The sequence below is a fragment of the Cervus canadensis genome, chromosome 20 (assembly GCF_019320065.1).
Source record: "Cervus canadensis isolate Bull #8, Minnesota chromosome 20, ASM1932006v1, whole genome shotgun sequence".
NCBI lineage: Eukaryota > Metazoa > Chordata > Mammalia > Artiodactyla > Cervidae > Cervus > Cervus canadensis.
In genome coordinates this window covers 10,656,661-10,682,047 of record NC_057405.1, presented here as the reverse complement: position 1 = coordinate 10,682,047, position 25,387 = coordinate 10,656,661, and the positions used below count along the sequence as shown (strand labels likewise).

The following is a 25,387-nucleotide window of genomic DNA, read 5'->3' as shown; positions in this document are numbered from 1 at the left end:
GTTGAACCCATAAAACTCCTAGCCCTCAATCATCTTATCCTCTCTTCATATGAGCTTCCTCTAACTTCATTTAAAACTTTTCCTCCCTTGGGTTCTATGACCTTAAAAAAAAAAAAAAAGTTTGTCATTCATATTGTCCTGTTGCCAGCCACTTTGGTCCACTTCTTCCAGCCACTTCCTAAATGCAGACGTGCCCCAATATTCCAACCACAGACCCTGTGGCACTCTTAAGTGGCCTCGTCCACTCTGATGCCCACATCTGTCACCTACGTGGATAATTCTTAAGCTTTTAATGCAATAATGCATTATTTCAGATGAAAGGGGCCCTTGAGATTTGGGGATCCAAGCCCATAAAGAAGAGGACATCAGTAAGGCCTAGAATAAAAGAAAGATCAAACCTGTAGCTTTTTTTCTCCAAATGGACATTTAGCTGTCCCATCCCATTTACTGAACAATATGCCCTGTCACTACTAATTTTAAATAGCTCAATACATGCGACATACAGATTTTTCTTTGTTCTCTGTTGTTGATTTATGTATCTTCCTACAGTAGCACATTTTCAGTTACTTTGGGTAAGAGCATGTCTCGTTCATTTTCAAGCATTTCTTGGTTATTCTTATATTCTTTCCTGGAGAACTTAAAGCTCAATGTGACAAGTATTATTCCCCCACCCTGTGAATTTGACTGGCTGAGTGACTTAATTAGGGTCACACAGCTAGTGAACGGTAGAGCCAGTTTTTTGTCTGAGGATTGCAACCCAAGAAAGAATAAGGATTTCATGCCATTTTGTGACATCCCCTCCCCGACTGAATACATTTTTAGAACGCAAAAGCCGAAGTCACCATCCAGAGAACTTTTGTCTGGTTTCCTGGACCGAGAGAGACTGTGTACGGTAAGTGCTTATGTGCGTGCTCAGGCAAGTCCAACGCTGCAACCCCACGGACTGGAACCCACCGGGCTCCTCTGTCCACGGCAGTCACCGGGCAAGAATACTGGAGCGGGCTGCCATGTCCTCCTCCAGGGGGTCGTCCCAACCCAGGAATTAAACCCATGTCTCTTGCGTCCCCTGTATTGGCAGGCAGATTCTTTACCACTATGCCACCTGGGAAGCCACTAAGCAGATGTAATTTATTTAATCTGTAAGATGGAGGAAACAAAAAGGTTGGTGGTTTTTCTCCAGTACACTCCTGTGAAAGCTGGCAGACAGAAGGCATTGGGGAGAAGGAGGTGCCAACTTGGCAGCATATCCTCCAGCCAAGAAGAAGTAATCCTAGGTGAAGAGCGGTGGAGGTGATCTGACAGCCCGGACTAATCACCTAGGCAGCTGCTCCTTGATGCTTGTCATCCCCGGGATACCAGGCTAGAGTCGAGCTCTGTGCCAGCTGCTTGCTTACACACCCACTGAACTAACGAGGGCACCTGACTCCTCAGGACTTAACGTCTTCCACGGGTAAGTGTTACCAACAAGTCCAAAGCTTAATCTTCAAAGTATGAATTTAAGAGCATCTCAGCTTTTCTCTTGTTTCAGTTGTCCTCATAATGGGTTAAACAGTTTGTGGTCAGTCACATAGCAGAAAAGAAGATAAAAAAGTATGGTTTCTCAACATTTGACATGCTTCATCCCTGTGTGGCTGAATACTACAAAAGATAGTTAAGTAAACGTTAATGATGAGCCCAGAAGGGTCATTCTAATAGACAGGTTATTGGCTGGTATTTTCAACATGGGGAGAAAAAAAAAAAAAAGACTAGTCCTTCTGGATGTTAACAGACCAGTCTGAACTATTTAAGTGTGACTTTCACTAATCTTAGTCAGCCATGCCTTTAGAATCCAAGAATTCTACATATTTGTGACTTATAAAAAAAAACTTAAAACTTTTGATATTTTTAACATCTATACTATTTTCTCCACTCTTTCCTATACTTTTTTCTTTTTTTTTTCCTATACTTTTTTCCTTCACAGATCATATCTCAATTTATTCAGTGTTTTGGAGCTTAAAAAATTTGGGGTTTTTTTTGTTGTTGTTGTTAATTTTTATCTTACACTGGAATATAGTTGGTTAACAATGTTGATAGTTGTAGGTATATGACAAAGTGATTCAATTATACATATATCTATCCTTTTTGAAATTCTTTTCCCATTTAGGTTGTTAAGAGTACTGAGCCATGTACCCCGTGATATACAGTAGCTCCATGTTGGTTATCTGTTGTAAATACAGTAGCATGCACATGCCAACCTCAAATCCCCTCCCCCTCGACTCTGCCCCCGTGGTTACCATACGTTTGTTCTCTAAGTCTGTGGGTCTGTTTCTGTTTTGTAAATAAGTTCATTGGTATCATTTTTTTTAGATTTTGCATAAAAATAGCATCATATGATAATTTGACTTTCTCCAACATCACTTAGCATGATAATCTCCAGGTCCATCCATGTCATTACAAATGGCATTATTTCATTCTTTTTAATGGCTGAGTGATATTCCATTGTATATATGTATCACATCTTTATCCATTCCTGTTGATAGACATTTAGGTTGATTTCATTTCTTGGCTATTGTAAACAGTATTGCAATGAAAATTGCGGTGCACGTATCCTTTTGAAACATGGTTTTCTTCAGATGCATGCCTTCGAGTTGGATTGCTAGATCATGTGGTAGCTCTATTTTTAGCTTTTTAAGGAACCTCCGTATAGTTCTCCCTCATGGTTGTACCAATTTACATTCCCAACAGTGTAGGAGAGTTTCCTTTCCTCCACACTCTCCAACATGTATTGTTTGTAGACTTTTTGATGATGGCCGTTCTGACTGGTGTGAGGTGATACTGTGGTTTTGATTTGTATTTCTCTAATTTTTAACGATGTTGAGTGTCTTCTCATGTGCCTCTTGGTCATCCTGTGACCAAGATGTGACAGATGTGACCATCTGTGACACATGACACAGATTTAGATTTTCTCATTTTTTGTTTGGATTTTTCTGATAGTGAGCCACATGAGATGTCTGTAAATTTTGGAAATCCCTTGTCAGAGGCACCATTTGCAAATATTTTTTCCCATTCTGTGGGTTGTCTTTTGCTGTTTTTTTTTTTTATAGTTTGCTTTGCTGTGTAAAAGCTTTAAGTCCCATCTGTTTATTTTTGTTTTTATTTCCATTATTCTAGGAGACAGATCAAAAAAGATACTGCTGCAATTTATATCAAAGAGTGTTCTGCCTATGTTTTCCTGTAGGAGTGGACAGTGTTGGGTCTTATATTTATAAGATGGATTATATTTATAAAATGGATTATATTTAATCCATTTTGAGTTTATTTTTGTGTATTGTGTTAAAAACTGTAATTTAATTTTTCCCACCATTTATTGAAGAAACTGTGTTTTCTCCATTGTATACATAGTCTTGCTTCCTTTCTTGTAGATTAATTGACCACTGGTGTGTAATTGACCACAGGGCTTTCTATCCTGTTCTTTTGACTTATATTTCTGTTTTCCTGCCAGTACCAGACCGTTTGATGACTGTAGCTTTGTAGTACTGTCTGAAGGTCAGGGAACCTCTTTCCTCCAACTGTTTTTCTTTCTCAAGATTGCTTTGGCTATTTGGGGTCTTTTGTGCTTCCATATAAATTAAAAAAAAAATTTTGTACCAGTTCTGTGAAAAATGCTGTTGGTAATTTGATAGGGAAGTTATTCAACTTGTAGATTGCCTTGGGTATTATTGGTCATTTTATTAATAACTATAATGATGTTTTTCCAGTTCTAAGATATTGTATATCTTCTGTTTGTATCATCTTTAATTTTTTTTATCAGCATCTAACAGTTTTCAGAGTCCTGGTCTTTTGTTTTATTCCTAAGTATCTTATTCTTTTTGATGCAATGGGATTATTTTAATTTCTCTTTCTGATCTTTCATTGTTACTGTATAGAAATGCAACAGATTTCCTTGCATTTATTTTGTATCTTGCAATTTTACCAAATTCATTGGCAAGCTTTAGTAGTTTTCTGGTAGCATCTTTAGGATTTTCAATATATAGTATCATGTCATCTGCAAACAGTGACAGTTTTACTCCCTCTTTTCCAATTTGGATTCCCTTTATTTCTCTTTTTGGATTACAATGGCTATAACTTCCACAGCTATGTTTAATAAAGTGGTATGAGTAAACATCCTTGTCTTTTTCCTAATCTTAGAGGAAATGCTTTCAGCTTTTCACTGTTGATTATGATGTTAGCTGTAGGTTTGTCACATATGGCCTTTAATTATTTTAGCTAGGCTCCCTCTATGCCTACTTTCTGGAGAGTTTTTTTATTGTAAATGGGTGTTGAATTTTATCAGAAGCTTTTCCTGCATCTATTGAGATGATCATATGGGTTTCATTCTTCAATTTGTGGGTGTGGTGTATCACAGATTGATTTGCAGATATTGAAAAATCCTTGCATCCCTGAGATAAACCCCATTTGATCATGGTTGTGAAAGTGAAGTCGCTCAGGCGTGTCCGACTCTTTGCAACCCCATGGACTGTAGCCTGCTAGGCTCCTCTGTCCATGGGATTTTCCAGGCAAGAATACTGGAGTGGGTTGCCATTTCCTTCTCCAGGGGATCTTCCCGACCCAGGGATTGAACCTGGGTCTCCCGCATTGTAGGCAGACGCTTTACCGTCTGAGCCACCAGGGTTCAATCATGATCATGGTGTATGAGCCCTTTAATGTATGTTGCTAATGTTTTGTTGAGGATTTTTACATCTATGTTCACATCAGTGATATTGGCCTGTAATTGGTTTTCTTTTTGGTGCATTTCCAATATCTTGCATGTGCTCTCCTCACAATTGATTTTGATACCATATTTGTGTGCAGATGATTTCCTACCTTTACTGTATGTTTGTCTTTACTGGTGAGCTTTCCCATTCGTAATTTTGTTTCTAGTCATGGCCTTTTCTTTTCCACCTGGAGAAGTTCCTTTAGTATTTCTTGCAAAGCTGGTCTGGTGGTGCTGAATTCTCTTAGCTTCTGCTTGTCTGTAAAGCTTTTGGTTTCTTGTCAAATCTCCAGGAGAGCCTTGCTGAGTAGGTTGTAGATTCTTCCCTTTCATCAGTTTAAATGTATCACGCCACATTCCCTTACCTGCAGAGAAATCAGTTGATAACCTTATGGGAGTTTCCTTGTACATTATTTTTTTCCCTTATTGCTTTTAGCATGTTTTCTTTGCCTTTAATTTCTGTCAGTTTATTACTGTCTCAGCATGTTCCTCCTTGAATGCATCCTGCCTGGGACTCTGTGCTTCCTGGACATGGGTAAAGGTCTCCTTCCCCATGTTAGAGAAGCTTTTAGCTACTTTCTCTTCAAAGATTTCCTCAGGTCTTTTCTCGCACTCTCTCTTCTTCGGGGACCCCTATAATGCAAATATTAGTGCATTTACTATTGTCCAGAGGTCTCTTAGACTATCCTTATTTCTTTTCATTCTTTATTCTCTTCCGCAGCAGTGATTTACATCATTCTGACTTCACAGCCACACACCCCCACCCCCCATGCAGGAGAGCCTCCAATATTAACAGGTAAGTCTGGCCTAATCTCTTACAAGGACGACGACTCTTTTCCCTGTGTTCTGGTACACACAAGACTCTGTGAGTGCCCTCCAAGAATGGAATTTTTTTCCCCAGTCCCGTGAAATTCCTGTGACTAAACCATGTTGGCCTTCAAAGCCAGCTTCTCTGGGAGCTCCCCCTGTTGCCAGACCCCCAGGCTGGGGAGCCTGATGTGGGGCTCAGAACTTTTACTCCTGTGGGAGAACTTCCATGATATAATTAGTGTTTAGTTTGTGGGTTGCCCACCCAGTGTGTATGGGATTGAACTTTATCACAACTGACCCCTCCTACCATCTTGTGGATGTAGGGTATCTTTTTGGTAGCTTCCAGAATTTGTCAGCAGTTGTTTAGCAGTAAGTTGTGATTTTGGTATTTCCATAGACGAGGTCAGCTCATGTCCTCTACTCCACCCTCTTGTCTTGTCTCCTGTGATTTTCAACCTGATGATATGTACTCAGGAATTTCTACTGTCTAGTCAGTATCTTCTTATAAATACTATTTCAGTCTCTCATGAGCTTACTTCTCTGCTGGATATTCTTCCAGAAAGTAGTAAGGAAATGGCTTGAACATGTAGGTAGTCTCTTCAACCATCAACGTATCTACTGTTTATGAACCAAAATAAATAGTTCTGTAGTCACCCAAAAAATAAATACTTGAGACTGTACAGCCGTGGTTTAGAATGAATGATAATGTAATCCATAATCAGCTGTCCATAGCTAAAATCGAAGATACATGATGAGTCTGTTATCCATGAAGACTTAACACTCCAAGCCTCTCTTTAAATGACAATTCATATGCTTATATGAACTTATTATCTACAAACAATAAAGGCTCTTAAAAGCTTTTATCAAGTTTATCTGTGTTTTGTGGGACTAACATGCCAGCCAAGGAAACAGACACAGCTTTTGCAAATATTTGATTGATTCAAAGTAACTACGGGAACACAGAACTACCCAGAATGCCCATTTTTTTTAAAAAAGCAGATACATTAGAATCTTTTATTGTCCAATCTCAGAGATGAAATTTATTCCATTAACACAAGCTCTGATTAAAACTTAACTTGATTAAAATGTATGAATTGCCTCTTTCAGAATCACCTTAATCCTGAGGCTACTCTAGAATATCCTCAGTGGCTTAAGATATACACATGTACTTCTTCATCTTTTTGAAAACAGACTTGTTTGGGAACAGCCAGATGTAATGAAGAGTTAATTAGTGTACATGATGAGTGACCCTCGGGCACTGTAGGGAGGGAAGGCATGTAAACTGGTGTAGCTTTGTTATTGTTCTCTTGCTAAGTGGGATCTGACTCTTCGCAACCCCATGGACTTCAGCACAGAAGGCTTCCCGGTCCTTCACTATCTCCCGAAGTTTGTTCAAACTCATGTCCATTTAGTCAGTGATTCTATCTAACCATCTCCTACCACCTCCTTCTACTTTTACCTTCAGTCTTTCCTAGCACCAGGGTCTTTTCTCTTTTCCAGTGAGTTGGTTCTTCATATCAGGTGGCCACAGTATTGGACCTTCCGTATCAGTCCTTCCAAGGAACATTCAGGGTTGATTTCCTTTAGGATTGACTGCTTTGATCTCCTTGCTGTCCAAGAGACTCTCAAGAGTCTTCTCCAGCACCACTATTTGAAAGCATCAATTCTCTGGCTCTCAGCCTTCTTTATGGTACAACTCTCACATCTATACATGACTACTGGAAAAACCATACCTTTGACTAGGTGGATCACTATTGACAAAGTGATGTCTCTGCTTTTTGATATGCTATCTAGGTTTGTCATAGCTTTTCTTCCAAGGAGCAAACATCTTTTAATTTCATGGCTGCAGTTTCCGTCAGCAGTGATTTAAGAGCCCAAGAAAATAAAGTCTGTCACTGTTTCCATTGTTTCCCTATCTGTTTCCCATGAAGTGATGGGACCAGATGCCATGATCTTTGTGTTTTGAATGCTGAGTTTCAAGCCAGCTTTTTCACTCTCCTCTTGCACCTTCATCAAGAGGCTCTTTAGTTCCTCTTCACTTTCTGCCATCAGAGTGGTATCATATGCATATCTGAGGTTGTTGATACTTCTTCCCAACAATCTTTATTCCAGCTTGTGATTCATCCAGCCTGGCATTTCTCATGGTACTCTGCATATAAGTTAAATAAGCAAGGTGACTATATAGCCTTGACATATTCCTTTCCCACTTTGGAACCAGTTTGTTGTTGCATGTCTGGTTCTAACTGTTGCTTCTTGGCCTGCACACAGGTTTCTCAGAAGACAGGGAAGGTGGTCTGGTATTCCCATCTCTTGAAGAATTTTCCACAGTTTTTTGTGATCCACACAGTCTAAGGCTTTAGCATAGTCAGTGAAACAGATGTCTTTCTGGAATTCCCTTGCTTTCTCTATGATCCAGTGAATTTTGGCAATTTGATTTCTGGTTCCTCTGCCTTTTCTAAGCCCAGCTTGTACATCTGGAAATTCTCAGTTCACATACTGCTGAAGCCTAGCTTGAAGGATTTTGAACATAACCATACTAGCATATGAAATGAGCACAACTGTCTGGCAGTTCGAACATTTTTGGGACTGCCCTTCTTTGGAATTGGAATGAAAACTGACAAATTTGCTGACATTGAGTGTAGCACTTTACCAGCATCATCTTCTAGAATTTAAATATAGCTTGGCTGGAATTCCATCACCTTTATCTACTTGCTTTGTAATGCTTCCTAGTAATGATGCAGCTACTATTGAAAAAAGTTTGAAGTTTCCGCAAAAAGTTAAAAAAAATATCTTATAGTTTAGTAACTCCACTTCTGGGTGTTTATGCAAAGAAAACAAAATCAGTATCATGAAGAAACATCTGTACTGTGGTCACTACAGCATTGTATATAATATAGCCAGGACGTGGAAACGACCTAAGTGTCCACTTATGGGTGAATGGATAAAGATGTGAGATATATATCTATCTACACACACACAAACATATATATACAGAAAGAGACATTAAAATAGGAAGTCCTTTGTTTGCTAGGACACTGTGGGTTTATATAGATGTGTAACAAGTTGATTTGGAACACTGGAATTTCATTCTTTTCTCTTTTTTTGTAAAGGCAATTAACTAGCCCCAGGAAGGATCCTTCAGTTACATAAAATTTTGTTTTATGAAAAAAAAAAATAAAATAGGAAGTCCTTCTTTTGCAACAAGATATACGGACCTTGAGGGCATCATTACTCTAGGTAATGGGTTGGCCAAAAAGTTCGTTCAGGTTTTCTATACCATCTTATGGAAAAACCCCAGCGAACTTTCTGGCCAATCCAAAAAAATATGTCAGAAAAAGACAAAACTCTATGATCTCACTTTTATGTGGAATTAAAAAAAAAAAACTGAACTCATAGAAAGCAAAGACAGATTGGTAGTTCCAAGAGGCAAGCAGTGGGGAGTGACAGAAATGGGTGAGGTCGTCAAAAGATACCTCAAAAAAGTGATAAGTTCCGGGATGCAGTGTCCTTAGTGTTGACTATACCATAATGCATATTGCATATCTGAAACTTGCTAAGGAAGTAAATCTTAAAAGTTCTCATAAGAAAAAAGTACAAATGTGCAACTATGTGAGGTAAGGGATGTTTGATTTACTGTCGTGATTACTTAGCAATGTATAGGTATATAAAATTATATCTTATACCTTAAACTAACACATTACGTTCCCTCGGTTAGATCAGAAACTACCTCCATCAGGACAAGCCTGTTAAATATTCATTTCTATGCTACCTTTGCTGACTTAAAACTACTTATCTATATCAACAGTAGAAATAAGTTAAAATCCCCAGACAAATCTTGGGCAAGACAGATCAAGAATGGAAGGGAAAAAAAAAAGCAATATTACAAATGTAAAGTAGAATATAACCAACTCAATATCTATATACTAACATTTTTGAAAACTTCGAAAACATGGAAAAGTGTCTTGAAAAAAAGATACATACCTTATGAGATGTGAAGAAGAAATTAAAAGCTCTAATAGTCCTGCAACTATTAAAGACATTGAAGCATCTGTTTAAAATCTTCCCACAAAGATGAGGTTAGATATTATGAATAGTTATAATATGTTTTTCTGGAGATCAGGGAAAGGTCAGGGCTAATACATGTCAATATGCTATCACAGAACTCAAAGTAGAAAAACAGCTCTGGTAAGAATTGTAAAAGAAACAAACCATAAATAATACCACCTTGACTATATATATATCAACAGCCATTGCTGTTCTGAACAGCCCAGCTAGCAACTTGCCCAGTCTGAGCTGCTCACATGTTGAGCCAAGGGTACTCTGGGGGCAGAGATTTCCCCCCGCAGACCAATCACAAAACACAACTACTCACTTCTGCTAGGAAACACCACCACTGTAGGGGGCATTTGTTAAATGAACGAATTGGAATATACAGAAAATAAGTTTTGCAGATGTGAAAGTACAGTTACCAAGATTTCAACAGGTTTCGGTTTTAAAAAAAGGAAAGGCATTCCACTTCCCCCACTTCCCGTATATATTATGTATACTGTTAAAGCTCATTCCCATCTTTATTTTCAACAGGACTCAATCATGAGATATCATTTTTAGGATGCAGAATGAAGTTTAGTGGCTGAACTAGCTGCGCAAAGGAGCTCAATCTTCTTTCTACATGTAAATATTCTCTTCCTTCAATTCAGCACTGCAAAAAAATAACCTCACTGAACCACTTGAATGAACTTCAAAAGGGGACTTCAACCACTCACCTGGATACAAGCCAGAGGCTCATTTGTCCAAATCGAATATCCACCAACTAAGTATATTCTCTCATTATGGACAGCAACTCCAGATTCATTTTGGCCTAAAGTAAAGAGAATTGAATAAAAGAGGAAAAATAAATCCATTTCCTTGCATGTCTTAATTAACCCTTTTGCCACTGAGGGGTAGTTTTCCCCTGTGGCACACGTGTATACTCCACAGGATTTTTGCCGCAACTAACCCCTGCCTCCCAGGTCTCAGAGGGAAGAATTAAGCACTCTCAGAGAATGAATCAGTGTTGGGTCAGAACCGGGTGATAACACTCAACAGCCAGTCAAATTAGTAAATACAGCATTAAAGACAGCAATAATAAGCCGTATAGAAGAGTTTAATACCATGTTGTATGCCATTAATTAATACTAATGGAAATAAAGTATATTTGAGGAATGTAAAACACCTCTTGTTCTACTGAATACAAATACTTTTAAGGCAAGTGCTTACATCTGTAACAGTTGCAACCCCAAGAAGCGAATAAAACAGAGCCATGCCCCTAGTGTGCCCCAAATGAAGACAAATGACAGAAGAAGACTGATAGCTACTACTTTCCTTTTTCTTTACATACACAACAGTTTTAAGACTATATTATAAAGTTCCTGAGCTGGGACCAGCCTGGGTAGTCCCTAGATATAGACACGCCAAAATGATAAAAGGTTCCTCCTCCATTAAAAAAAAAAAAAGAATAACTCACTACCACATATTCTTCCCTGGAGGCCATCAGAGAGAGAGACAGTCTCTTCTTATTGATGGGCTGACACAGAATTGACTCGGGTAATAAATAAGCTGGATCCTATAGCAGACAGAATCACAGATCGGGGGACCAAGGGGCTAAGGTACCACTACGGGAACTCAGAATTAAGTGCTGTAGGTGGGCCTCAGATCATTTTCCAGAAAAACAGGAGCTCAGTATAAAGCATCTAACCCTCTCACACTGGTTAGGCCCCCAACGTGGCCTCCTCAGCAGTGGCTGTGAGTGCCCACTCAGCATATTAAAATGCCTTCAGGCCACAGTCCTGCCCACCCTTTTGAGCCTGTGATCTTAATGGAAGGGAAGGGATCTTAATAACGCAAGCCAAGAAGGGAGGAAGTTTTCAACTTCATAAAGAAATGTCAGGGGTGGGCTATTTGCTGCTTCCTTTTCATTCACTTTGGGATGAGGATGGTCGCTCCCTAGTGCCGCTCGTGGTGATGGCTGGATAGGTCTGTGTGGTCAGAAGTGCTGCCAGACCCCTACGCATAGAACATCTCCAGTGTTTTCTCTTTAGGAAAATACAGGCAAAAAACGATATCTGACAGTGATAAACAGTGAAGACCATTCTCCTGAACTCATAAGAAATAAGACTAAAAGTGAGAAGAGAAAAATAAATTGCTCCTACAGAGTCATTAACTCAGCACCTGATCCCTCCTACTGATACCAGTGTTCCTACATGAATATTGATTGACAATAATGGACTTGACATGCCTCTCTCGACAATGTGAGAACACACACAAAGGTAAACACAGGCCCTGAGAAACTGGATGCTCAGCCAATGGACTGAGTCAGATTTTAACTGAGTCAGAGAGAAACAATGTTCACCTTTGGTAATAAAACCAAGTTGTTCTACTATCACGCATTTAATATTTAGAGCTGCCCTCAAGATGTCTAAAAAAACAAGTTTGTCAACTTCCTGAATCTCTTCTTTCTCCTAATTTACTTAATCAAAGGTACTTGCCAGTCAACAGGTTAAAATTGCAGCGCGTCCACTGGTCAGTGTCTATGTTGTAGGAATCTATATGCCGCACGAGGATCCGGTCATTATTGTAATCCAGGTCATTGCCTCCAAGAACATAAAGCTTCCTTTGAACAGCAGCCATGGAATGGTAGACCCGCCTCTGCAGCATGGGGCTACGGCTTATCCACTTATTCTGAAAAGAAATGAAATGCAGGCGAACTGTTAACTGAAGATGTCCATGGCAGAAAACAGCGGTGCCTCATTAGTAGTTGCTGGTGGACCACATTCTATTTAAATATTGTTTACTTAGTTTGAAAGGAATGGGTGTCTTACCTGAGAACAAGTGCAGAAGATCCTACAAGTTCTAACTTTTGCAATTTACATAAGGCATTTCCTCTTGTTTGGGCTGCATTTTAGAGGGCATTTTGCATTTGTAAGAGGAGCATATGAGAATTTAGAAGTTTTCATGATAGTTATCTCCCAGTTGAGAGAACATACTCCTACAAATGACTTAGGAGTGCACATGCATAGGTATTTGTGTACAGTGGTGTAATGATAACAAAACAGGCTCTGGATCCAGGATACCGAGTTTATAATTTGTGTGTGAGCTTGGCAATTTACTTAACCTGTCTGTGTCTGCTTCCTCCTCTGTAAAATGGAGATAACAGCACCCAACTGACAAGCCTGTTGTGAAGATTAAATGAGCTAATGCACCTAAAGCATTCAGAACACTGCCTGGCACACATGTCTGATAATGTGCACTTTAGGAAACTTGATTTAGGTCATACCTGAATGGTCTAGTGGTTTTCCCTATTTTCTCCAATTCAAGTCTGAACTTGGCAATAAGGAGTTCATGATCTAAGCCACAGTCAGCAATAGAATGTGAAGTCAAGTGGCCTTAAGAAGCATCACTATGAACAAAGCTAGTGGAGGGGATGGAATCCCAGATGAGCTATTTCAAATCCTAAAAGATGGTGCTGTGAAAGTGCTGCACTCAATATGCCAGCAAATTTGGAAAACTCAGCAGTGGCCACAGGACTGGAAAAGATCAATTTTCCTTCCAATCCCAAACAAAGGCAATGCTAAAGAATCTTCAAACTACCTCACAATTGCACTCATCTCACACGCTAGTAAAGTAATGCTCAAAATTCCCCAAGCCAGGCTTCAACAGTACGTGAACCGTGAACTTCCAGATGTTCAAGCTGGATTTAGAAAAGGCAGAGGAACCAGAGATCAAATTGCCAACATTCGTTGGATTATCGAAAAAGCAAGACAGTTCCAGAAAAACATCTATTTCTGCTTTATTGACTACACCAAAGCCTTTGACTTTGTGGATCACCACCAACTGTGGAAAATTCTGAAAGAGATGGGATTACCAGACCACCTGACCCGCCTCTTGAGAAATCTGTATGCAGGTCAGGAAGCAACATTTGAATCGGACATAGAACAACAGACTGGTTCTAAATAGGAAAAGGAGTATGTTAAGGCTGTATATTTTCACCCTGCTTATTTAACTTACATGCAGAGTACATCATGAGAAACGCTGGGCTGGATGAAGCACAGGCTGGAATCAAGATTGCCGGGAGAAATATCAATAACCTCAGATATGCAGATGACACCACCCTTATGGCAGAAAGGGAAGAAGAACTAAAGAGCCTCTTGATGAAAATGAAAGAGGAGAGTGAAAAAGTTGGCTTAAAGCTCAACATTCAGAAAACTAAGATCATGGCATCCGGTCCCATCACTTCATGGCAAATAGATGGGGAAACAGTAGAAACAGTAACAGACTCTATTTGGGGAGGCTCCAAAATGACTGCAGATGGTGACTGCAGCCATGGAAATAAAAGACACTTGCTCCTTGGAAGAAAAGTTATGATCAACCTAGACAACATATTAAAAAGCAGAGATATCACTTTGCCAACAAAGGTCCATCTAGTCAAGGCTATGGTTTTCCCAGTGGTCATGTATGGATGTAAGAGTTGGACTATAAAGAAAGCTGAGTGCCGAAGAACTGATGCTTTTGAGCTGTGGTGTTGGAGAAGACTCTTGAGAGTCCCTTGGACTGCAAGGAGATCCAACTGTCCATCCTAAAGGAAATCAGTCCTGAATATTCATTGGAAGGGCTGATGTTGAAGCTGAAATGCTAATACTTTGGCCACCAGATGCGAAGAACTGACTCCTTTGAAAAGACCCTGATGCTGGAAAAGATTGAAGGCGGAAGGAGAAGGGGATGACAGAGGATGAGATGGTTGGATGGCATCTCCGACTCAATGGACATGAGTTTGAGTAAACTCCGGGAATTGGTGATGGACAGGGAGGTCTGGCGTGCTGCAGTCCATGGGGTCACAAAAAGTCGGACATGACTGAGCGACTGAACTGAACTAGGAAACTTACTGTGATTAAATCACTGGCTCACAGGGGACCCTACATAAGCTAATGTGAGGGCAGCTTTGCTGTTCTTTCCAGGATGAACCTCCTGAGGTCAATGGAAGAGAAAAGTGTTGATTCAGCAACAAACCCCTCACAGCCTTTAATATATTTACACTCACATCTTCACCAAATTGGGAAAAGTTATTTCCAGGCATATTGTTATTTGGTCTTCTGTTACAGAAGACCATTTCTTTAGGAAATGGTAAAACCTCTAATGTTTGGTTTTATATCACTCTCAGGATTAAGAAAAGTATCCTCAACTCCTCTCTAATAAGGTTATTTAAAATATAAAAATAGGTGAAAATCAAATATGACTTTAATTTAAATCTCAAGTAATGGACAGGTAAATAAGCCTAACCATTTTCTTTTTATATAAACACTAAACATACAGGAAGAACACAGATAATTTCTTTTTGCCAAGAAAAATTTGGGTTTCGACCAGAAAAATCATCATGTTTTGAATACATACAATTTCACCAGTTCACAGAGGTATAAACGCAGAATCAGAAAAAAAAAAAAAAAAAGTTTTGTATAAATATTGGTCCATTCACTAATGGCATACTGACTGGCTCATTTCTAATTTCTCTTTTAAAGATATACTCACAAGAAAAAAGTGGTTTGTCCAATTGTTTAAGGCTTGCATTCATCTGCTCCCCCAGTTTTTAAACATGTCACAATAAGAATCTCCTTCCAATTAATTGTATCTTTAATAGAACAGTTAAACCTTTCTTTTAGATATTCTAAGAGCTACCTTTAATACATTACACACGAGTGGATTTAACTCCAGACGCTGACGGTGCTTCCTGAAGGTGCTTTGTATGAGGCAACGCGTCACGGTCTGAGGACGCAGTGTTTGCACTAGCAGTCCAGTCCCCTGCCACAGGACTCTGGATGCCATCTGCTGTGCAAAGCCCGCCTGCATCCCCCGATCATATCTTTAGCTTCCTTCACAGCCGTGCCTGCCAGGTGAGCCGCCAACCGCGGCAAAGGCAGAGAAACAGAGAGGCCTGGCGGGGTCATCCCTAATAAGCTAGCGTGTGAATGCTAATCAGTGCTGAGGAAGCAGAGGTCACCCCGGCCTGCCTGCTGGCAGGTAGCGATGTGCTCTGTGGCAGATGGCAGGCATTACTGACTTTCCACAAAGGCCTAGCAGAGAAATAAGCACCAGGGCTGAATGATAGAGTTATTGAGATTCTGAGCAAGATGCAAGCAGATGTGATGTTTGCCAGTACCCACCGTAAACAATATGCCAGCAGAATTTTAAAAAAGAGCATGTGTGTACAAACATGAAACAGAATTCATTTGAGAAATGTTAACACCTTCTTCCTCTTTAACCACGTGTGCACCAAACTCAAGCAACTGTAATTAATGATCCCCCTTGAGACACCCAGCCCAGGAACACATGGTCTCCCAAATGGACAGCTTCTAATGACATCAGGAAACACACTTGCAAAGACAGAAATACTTTTGTTACACTCAGAATCAAGGAACTGTAAAAATTAAAAGATACAAAATAGATTGAGGTCACTCTGAACATATATTTGATGGCTAATCCCGACCTAGACTGTCAAAGTCAACCTGTTGTTTCCCAGTTCCATTATCTTCAGCTGATGAAGATTTGACCTCCAATCATTTTGGAATATTGTCATAACCAGGAAAAATACTTACATTGCCAAAATCACAGAAATGGCAAAACTCAGCAAACATGTGTCACAGTTACAGATACTCTGGTAGAAGGAAAAGAAAAATAGCTCTTCTTTTGTGGGGAAAGAAGTCATGAAATGTGCATGAGAAGTGGGCAGAAGGGACAGGCACCATCCCAATGTGCCCAGTCCAGGCCCAGCTCTTAGATGAAAAACATACTCCAACTCTTCAGATACCTCTCCTTCAGATTTATCCTTCACAATGCCCTGGGATATGCTGACTATACAGGGTTAAATAAAAGTTACTGTTTATTTGGGAATAACAAAACCATAAGCGTGCTCCCTTCCTAGAATGACAAGCCTTCTCAAAGGCTGCAGCAACAAGACAGTGCAAATCGTTTCTCAGGAAATCTCAAAGACACTTGAGATAAACGGAAATAAGGGCATTTAACTCATCAACATATTTTCCCTCTTTCCTACATTATGCAAAACTCTGAAAGAGTTAAGCATTGAGTAGAGCATAAAACAAAAAGAGCTGAGAGTTCATGTTTTGTAAGGGGGGGGAAAAAAGCAACCCAAAAGCAGTTTATCCAGATGCTTCCTTTCCTCTATGTAAGTTTAAGATGCATGTGTGTGTATAGACTTGGCATTCCAACTCCTAATTACTGCAGGAATCTTTAAAAATTCATTTTAATTAAGGTAATGAGCTTTTCTTAGATGAGTCTTACCTGGTTAGGTTCATATACCATTAGTCTGTTCTGGTATTGTGCTGTGTTAGTTACTCCACCTGTAACGGATTAGCACGTGTTAGCGCTTTCATGAATAAGAAATGGGATAGTCCAACATAAGAACGAGATACAATTAAATGAAAATTAGCTACCGCTGAGGATCTGTTTGTACACCCTCGTGGTGAACCCATGACATAGTTAAGCTTATTGTTGAAGCAGTTTCATTTTCAAGAAACATTTCAGAAGCAATCCAGTTGAGAGCAAGCAACAAGTACGCTGAGATTACCACGAGGCGCCCAATTCTGGCAAGCTGCTCTGGATGGCCAGAATGAGGAGCAAAATATGGTGAGGGAGTGGGGGCAAGCATAGCACACTTAACACAAATCTCTACAATATTTAAGCCAGGGACATAGTTATATGGAAAACTCTTGTCCTTGGCTAACTTGTCATCTTATAGCTGTAGTCTTAGATGTGCTAACACAGTGAACAGTAATATCTTCTTTTTTTTAAGACTTTTTGATGTGGATCATTTTTAAAGTCTTTATTGAATCTGTTACAATATTGCTTCTGTTTTACATTTTTTGGCTTTGTGGCCCAGAGGCATGCAGGATCTTAGCTCCCCAACCAGGGATCGAACCCATACCCCCTACATTGGAAGACAAAGCCTTAACCATTGGACTGACTGCCAGGGAAGTCCCGACACAGTGATATCCTGATGTCTCTTTGGAAGAACCATATCTAAAAAAACATTACTTATCAAAAGAGATCTAGAACCAGTGCTGTCCAATAGAATAAGCACCACAAACAGGAGTCACATATGCAATTTTAATTTTTCCAGTAGTCACATTGAACAGAAAAAAGAAATCCTTTACTTTAAACTTAATATGAATTTAATTTAACTCTAAATAATAAACCCCCCCCCTTATCTCTGAGGGATACATTCCAAGATCTGCAGTGGATGCCTGAAAGTGTAGGATGGCACCAAATACTGTATATACTTTGTTTTTCCTATATTTACATATACCTATGATAAAGTTTAATTTACAAATTAGGCACAGTAAGAGATTAACAACAATAACTAATAATGAATTTGAACAATTATAAAATATACCTTAATAAAAGTTACATAAATGCAGACTCTTTCTCAAAATACCTTATTGTACTGTACTTCTGATGATGATGATGTGCATGATATAACCTACTTGATGAGATGAAGTAAGGGGAATGACATAAATTATTTATGAAGCTTCCTACAAGTTTTACAACCCAGGAATATCTTCCTCGAAGACCTGGGAGCCATCCCATTGAGATGTTATCATCAAGGAAGATAATATTCCCATCTCTCAGTTTCTAATGGAGGCTAGGAGCCTAATTCTGAAGGATGCAAATCAGGAAACACAAATGACCAAGCCACAGAGAAAAACATTTACAGATTCAGGGTAACTGAATGTGCTCAACACATCACACGGATCAACCTTCCTCCAAAAGTACTTCGATATATTTCATCTAGTTCACCCCAATGCTTAAAAACCCTAATGTTTTTCAGAGGAGTTGACTTCAGACTGCATTCTAATCTCCCTCCCCTAGTGCAATAGTCTTGGATCAAGTCTCCCTTGTCTGTTTAACTTTGTCCAGTAAAATTTTTGCTTTGGTAGTTCAAATACTTTGGATAGGTCACAACTGTCAACTCCATGGCCAGAAGTCAAATCAACCAAACACCACAGAATTAGTGCATCAGCTTAACGAAAGTGGAATAATCAACCAATACTAATGGATATATAAAGGAGAGGAAACAGCCCAGGCCAACCATTACTGTCTCAATCCCTGTAAGGAGAGTATATCTTTCACATAACTGACCATAGCTACTATTAACTGGAAGGCTTTTTTTAAAATAAGTTCTCTCTGAAGCCTGCAACCACTTTCAAGATCAAGCAAAGTGGTTTGTCTGCAGAAGAAATCCACAAAGAACAGAGAGAAATAAGCTTCCTGCCCTCAAAGAGTCTTCTCTGGATTTCTCACTGAATGTCTCATTTTTAAAGATGAAATCAAAGAAAAAGATAATACACTTAAGAAAGCTGAGGCTGAAATACCTATGTAGAGTCAAAACGTATGTCAAATACAGAGGGATGTTTGCTTTCCCCTCAGCCTTCCTTTATTGTATCTGATTAAAAATTGAATGTCCAATAATTCTTTCTCAGCATAACTACAGAAAAGTAATCAAATCTATTGAGACCTCACAAGGCTTCAGGGTTAAAATGATTGCCAAGTGCTTTTGATCTGGCCCATAACCTCCAGATTAATGTCCAGCTCGCCTATAATCATTTCTCCAAATGAGAGGGAACAGAAGGTGAACTCCCCCCGCATTATTTCAAAACTCTGACAGCTTCTCTACTTGTTTTAGAAATATGAGACAGAATTAATATCTACTGCAGTAAACTATCTGTTTATGACACCATTTGAAGATATTTACACTACAATACGTATCAGACTCTGCCCATTATAGAGTAAATGTACAACCAGCGGATTAGAAGGCAGCTACTGAACCCTCTCTCCCAAGCAGGGCACACCACTTATCTTCCTGCTTTTCAGAATTACTATTTATTGTCTTCCTCAGATGCCTTTATAATACAATTTTCCCCCTTAATCTGCGCCCAGTAATTAGATTCCTTACCCTTACATACAAATTTTCACTCTTATGACAATGTTTAGAAATGAGATATTGGGTTACTCGTTGGGGGTAAGAATAAAAGTCCTAGTTAGTTACTTGGTTGATTACTTCTAGAATGTTAAACCACAGGAGGTGCTTAAAAAGCCGAGTGCTGTAACTTTTGCCAAGTCAGGGTGGCGAGGGAAAAACCTTAAGAATTGGTTCTATTGCTTTCCCCCTTTGAAACAACTTACAAATGAGCATATAAATAAAAAGCATTTCTTCTCAGTACAAAAAATAAATTTTAAAAAAGCATCCAAGTTTGCAGCCCACATTTCTCTAGCAGTATTTCTCATTTTCAGAGCTTTGTCATTACATTCCCTTCACATAACACTCTTCACTTTTAGATTAATCTTCTGAAATGAGATGCTAAGGATTTGCATACAGATTTGACTATACAAAAATAGATATGGAATTAATAACAGTCTCTATATGTTTTAATTTCTCCTAGACTGGAGTACCCTTGCCTGCAGCAGTATTCCTGGCTTTGAAAGTCATCAAGCTGATTTGTCTGCTCTGGGTTATGATGCCACATGCTGCTATACTGTCCCCCGCAATCAAAGCACTTGCAAAGATAGATTCCATGCCTTCCTCTATCGAGTATATTTTATAGATTGGCAGTTTTGATCTCCCTCCCCCACCCCAGGGGGGATAATCTGCATCTTAACAGCTTTCTATAGATACATCTGTCATTAAATATGCCATCTCGTATCAGCAACCATTTTTAAAGCCAAGTTTTCCCTAACTTTGAAGTGCCAGAGTCAAAGTTAAGACTTTTCAGCCAAAATTGAAAATGAACAACCCTGTCTTATACTTTTGAACTGTGACTTAAAGATATACGGCAGGTTCCCTCAAAGTCAAATAAGTCTTTAAAAACTGCCAGAAGGAATGAAAAGTTATCACCATGCTACCAGCAGTGAGAAATGCTTTCTATCATCAAGACAAGAGTAAAACATTTTTCTTAAGCTTTCCTGTTCAACTTCCCACAAAACGTTGTGACAAATGGATGAGTGCATGCCAGGGAGAAGATGACAGGTGACTGCCAAACAAACAGCCTTTGTCTCCACTACTGCGAGCTCACTACTCCTAAATTCGTTGTGCTCAAAAGCAACAACTCACCAATGCTGACAGTGTCTATAAAATAGTGTGGGTCAATATATGTTAGTCAAGGTAGGTCAAGTCTGTTGGCTCTGCTTTTTTTTTCCCACTATCTTTGCTCAAATTGCTCAAATTTGGAGTATGCTCAAATTCATGTCCATTGAGCCAGTGATGCCATCCAACCACCTCATCCTTTGTCGCCCCCTTCTCTTCCTGCCCTCAATCTTTCCCAACATCAGAGTCTTTTCCAATGAGTCAGCTCTTTGCATCAGGTGGCCAAAGTATTGAAGCTTCAGCATCAGTCCTTCCAATGAATATTCAGGTTGATTTCCTTTAGGGTTGACTGCTTTGATCTCCTTGCTCTCCAAGGGACTCTTGAGAGTCTTCTTCAATACCACAATTCGAAAGCATCAGTTCTTTGACGCTCAGCCTTCTTTACGGCATAGTTCTCATAACCATATAAGACTACTGGAAAAACATAGCTTTGACTAGATGGACCTTTGTTGGCAAAGTAACGTCTGTGCTTTTTAATATACTGTCTAGGTTTGTCATAGATGTTCTTCCAAGGAGCAAGCGTCTCTTAATTTCATGGCTGCAGTCACCATCTGCAGTGATTTTGGAGCCCAAGAAAAGAAAATGTCACTGTTTCTGATCATCTATTTGCCATGATCTTCTTTTTTTGAACGTTGAGTTTTAAGACAAATTTTTCACTCTCCTCTTTCACCTTCATCAAGAGGCTCTTTAGTTTCTCTTCACTTTCTGCTATTAGGGTAGTATCATCTGCATATCTGAGGTTGCTGATACTTCTCCTGGCAATCTTGATTTCAGCTAAGAGCACGGGCACATTCAGTTCTTTGCATCCTGCTCTGTTCCAGGAGGGGTACTATCACTACATTAGGTACCACAGATTCCTACTAAGGACTTTAGTACTCTCTACTTATCAACAGAGATCCCTGGAAAAAAAAAAAAAAAGCAGGGCCAACAGACTTGACCTACCTGACTAACATATATTGACCCACACTATTTTACAGACACTGTCAGCATTGGTGAGTTGTTGCTTTTGAGCACAACGAATTTAGGAGTGGTGAGCTCGCAGTAGTGGAGACAAAGGCTGTTTGTTTGGCAGTCACCTGTCATCTTCTCCCTGGCATGCACTCATCCATTTGTCACAACGTTTTGTGGGAAGTTGAATAGGGAAGCGTAAGGAAAATGTTTTACTCTTGTCTATCTTTGCGCAGAAATGTTTTGAGAATTTGCGCAAAGATAGTGAAGGACAGGGAAGCCTGGCAAGCTGCAGTCCATGGGGTCTCAAAGAGTTGGGACTACTTAGCAACTGAACAACAACAGTGCTCTTGGGGAAGATGCTCCAGGCTGGAATTCTGTCAGCCAGTTCAAGACTGTGGAAAACCATCTAGAGTTCTTTGCAATTCCCTTGAAGGCCTGCAGTGCCAGCTTCACAGTAATCCGGGGGTAAGGGAGGGAGAATTTCAGCACAAGCTATGTCATGTCTGACCCCCCTTACAGCTCCTTTATGACTCTCCTCTTGGGTAAGCCACTGAGCGGCCAAGCCCAGGTTCCTCATATGCAGAATAGAGACAGAAACCTCTCTCTCAGGTTTCAGATGAATGAGAGTACTTGGAACAGCAGCCAAGTTCACCACGATATTGTAGTAGTTTGTTCATAAAGGTTTCTAACCACTTTCATAAAAGGTACAAATGAGTATATATAGAATACTGAAAAAGTAACTTAAGTATGGAATACTGAACTAATAAATGAATGAATTTTGCAGCCTGAAATAGATTTCTTATAGTTCTTTTTTCTAATAACCAGAATTACTGACCGGTTTATAAGGGTTTCAAAGACTTTTTCCTTTTTAACAGTTTTAGCTTCTGCTCTGTATGTAAACTTGGTCCAATTTGCAAAAGATTTTTAAAAACTTCACACTCATAGTCTAATTATCAAAAGAATAAACTGGCATTATTTAAGTTCATATAAGTTGTTTTTTAAAACAGCCAAACTCATTAATATTCCTTGATAAAGGGATACCATGAGAATATTTATAATGAATGCAAAAATAAACATTTTATTATCTTATTTTTTACATGATATTATACTGCCCATATTTTGGGAGTGTTAATACTGCCACATAAACAATTAAAGCCAAGAATCTTTCCACTAAATTAGCATCTTGAAACGAAGCATCCTTAATCCATGCATTAAATTAAGACTAGAATCCATATTATTTCTGTCACACTTGAGGAAACCACACAAATGGATAGGTAATTAATACATTCGAAACCCTGCAAAGAAAGTCTCAAATTTATAGAATACCTATAACGAAAAGATTGATGCACTTGAAAATATAAATTATATATATATATACACATATGTTACCTAGAGTGAACAGATATAAATGTGTAATTCAAAATATGTAAAGTATGCACCATGTGTTATTTTAAGTGAAATAATAAGTGATGGTAACATCTACTACAATGCAGATGTCAGCTGACCTTTAAAATCTCAATAAAATCCACTCTAACTCCAATTCCTCATTCTATAGGAAGCTGGAATCCTGCCTCCAAAGATTCTGCAGCTTCCTAGCAGGATTAAACTCTAAAGGTCACTACTGCCTGTCTCTAGTGTCCTGGTTTTGCTGTTTTCTTCTTGAATCTTTTACCTTTTTCCTGCTATTACACAAACTCTTCAACCAATTCCCTATTTCTATGATGTTTTGGGGTGGCCAAAAAGTTTGTTGGTTAGTAAATAGGTTTTTCAATCAGGTTCCTGGTGAAAATGAAAAATATGTATTTTCACTTAAAATCGAACAAATTTTTTGGCCCACCCAATAGCTCTACTCTTCTTCTCTCCTCTTGGGCATAAAGAAAAATGACATATTTCTCATATTCTTAGGTAGAACAATTCAGCTTACTCCCTTTTCTACTTTCTTTTTCTAAATTCATCTAGACAGACACAAATTGATCATCTGAACAAAGACTGTTCTCGCCATGAAAGAAATGGAGCCAATGGCTGTTTGTTTGTTTTGTTTTGTTTTGTTTTTACCTACTTAAGCTACCAATTTGAAAGGCCATTAGGCTACTATATTATAATATGTAATCCTTTCAGAAAACAATGTTCTAATCTAAGCCAATATATTGATACTTTAGAGTAGTCCATATTATCACTGTTCCTTTATACATTTTAACTTTATATCATTTCTGTTTCAGAATCTAAACTATAGAAACACAAAAAGAAAGACATAATATAGGTCAACTCTGTGCCCTAAGATGGTCAGTTAATTAAAGACAATCAAATGATCATTGATCCTACACAAATGTCCAGGTATGAACTATTCTGTGTATCATTAACTTTCAGTCACGCCATTTGGAAGTTCTTTTTACAATGTGAGCATCTATTTTTGAGATCTTTCTTTTTTGTAACTGATTTGTGTGGTTTCATGGGAAAACTATGGTTTTCAAAAACCAGAGACACAGAAATCAAATTCCTTCTTTGCTAAATAATCACTGTGTTATTTAAAAAAAACCACTTAACCTCTTTAAGCCTCATTTCTTCAGAAGCAATGTGAGGGGGAAACCAAATGCTGCTTCAGAATAAAAGGAAGTCAGTTTAGGATGAAAGCTTTGGTGATTATTTTGGAGAACATGTAGGTGATCTGATTGCTTTCTTTGAACCATTTAGTCTTTTAAAAGCATTGTAGAATGGTTCATTTCTGTTCGGCTTCCATCTCAGTATAATACGGTAATGGTTTTGTTTTAATCTCTTTCAGATGGGGAGTAGTAAAGGCTGGAGCATAACTGGGGGGCGGGGGGGGGGGGAGTGGAAACAACAGAAGAAAAAGTAACTGCTGGGACCAGCTAGCTGCTAGGACCTAAAACAACAAAAAGATTATTTCATTCTTTGTGGAATTCCAGCTTACTAGAAACTGAGGGTAAAGAATCCGCCAGGAATGCAGGAGATTTAGTTCGATCTCTGGGTCGGGAAGATCTCCTGGAGAAGGAAATGACAACCCACTCCAGTATTCTTGCCTGGGAAATCCCATGGACAGAGAAGCCTGGAGGGTTACAGTCCATGGGGTTGCAAAGAGATAGATACAACTACTGAGAGACTAACACTTTCAGGAACTTTTTAGTGGAATGTCAAGCTGCTGCTGCTGCTGCTAAGTCACTTCAGTCGTGTCCGACTCTGTGCGACCCCATAGACGGCAGCCCACCAGGCTCCCCCATCCCTGGGATTCTCCAGGCAAGAACACTGGAGTGGGTTGCCATTTCCTTCTCCAATGCGTGAAAGTGAAAAGTGAAAGTGAAGTCGCTCAGTCGTGTCCGACTCTTAGTGACCCCATGGACCGAAGCCTACCATACTCCTCCATCCATGGCATTTTCCAGGCAAGAGTACTGGAGTGGGGTGCCATTGCCTTCTCTGGGAATGTCAAGCTATCAAGCCCCAAACTCCTCCTCAGGAGCAAAAAACAGCCTCTTAGGCAGTCATTCCACATCACAACAAACTTATTTCTCCCTCAAGCAAACCTGAGGCCCTGGACCCCACCTAACTGGGATCCCAGCATGCTGAACTCTCCCAGTAGATCCTCTGGGCCATTCCCAGTCTAAAAACTTTCCATTGTGAGTGAATTCAAGGATTTGCCCTCATCAACTCTGCTGAGTACCACCAAAAAACAGAACAGAACTTTGCATACTGGGCTA

The 25,387-nt window shown here is 39.3% G+C and overlaps 1 protein-coding gene across 9 annotated transcripts in view; it reads right to left on the bottom strand.

The window, feature by feature from the left end:
• The window catches only part of KLHL32 (kelch like family member 32), a 208,400-nt gene that overhangs the window by 4,675 nt on the left and 178,338 nt on the right, over positions 1–25,387 (bottom strand). For 8 of the 9 annotated variants that reach the window (XM_043439171.1, XM_043439173.1, XM_043439174.1 and 5 more), the window contains 3 exons: positions 16,868–16,926; positions 12,067–12,259; positions 10,306–10,400 (listed from right to left, as the gene is read on the bottom strand). In XM_043439171.1, the coding sequence (XP_043295106.1) occupies positions 10,306–10,400; positions 12,067–12,259; positions 16,868–16,926 (347 nt within the window). The remainder of the gene's footprint in view (positions 1–10,305; positions 10,401–12,066; positions 12,260–16,867; positions 16,927–25,387) is intronic. The other variant, XM_043439179.1, reaches the window with a different exon arrangement.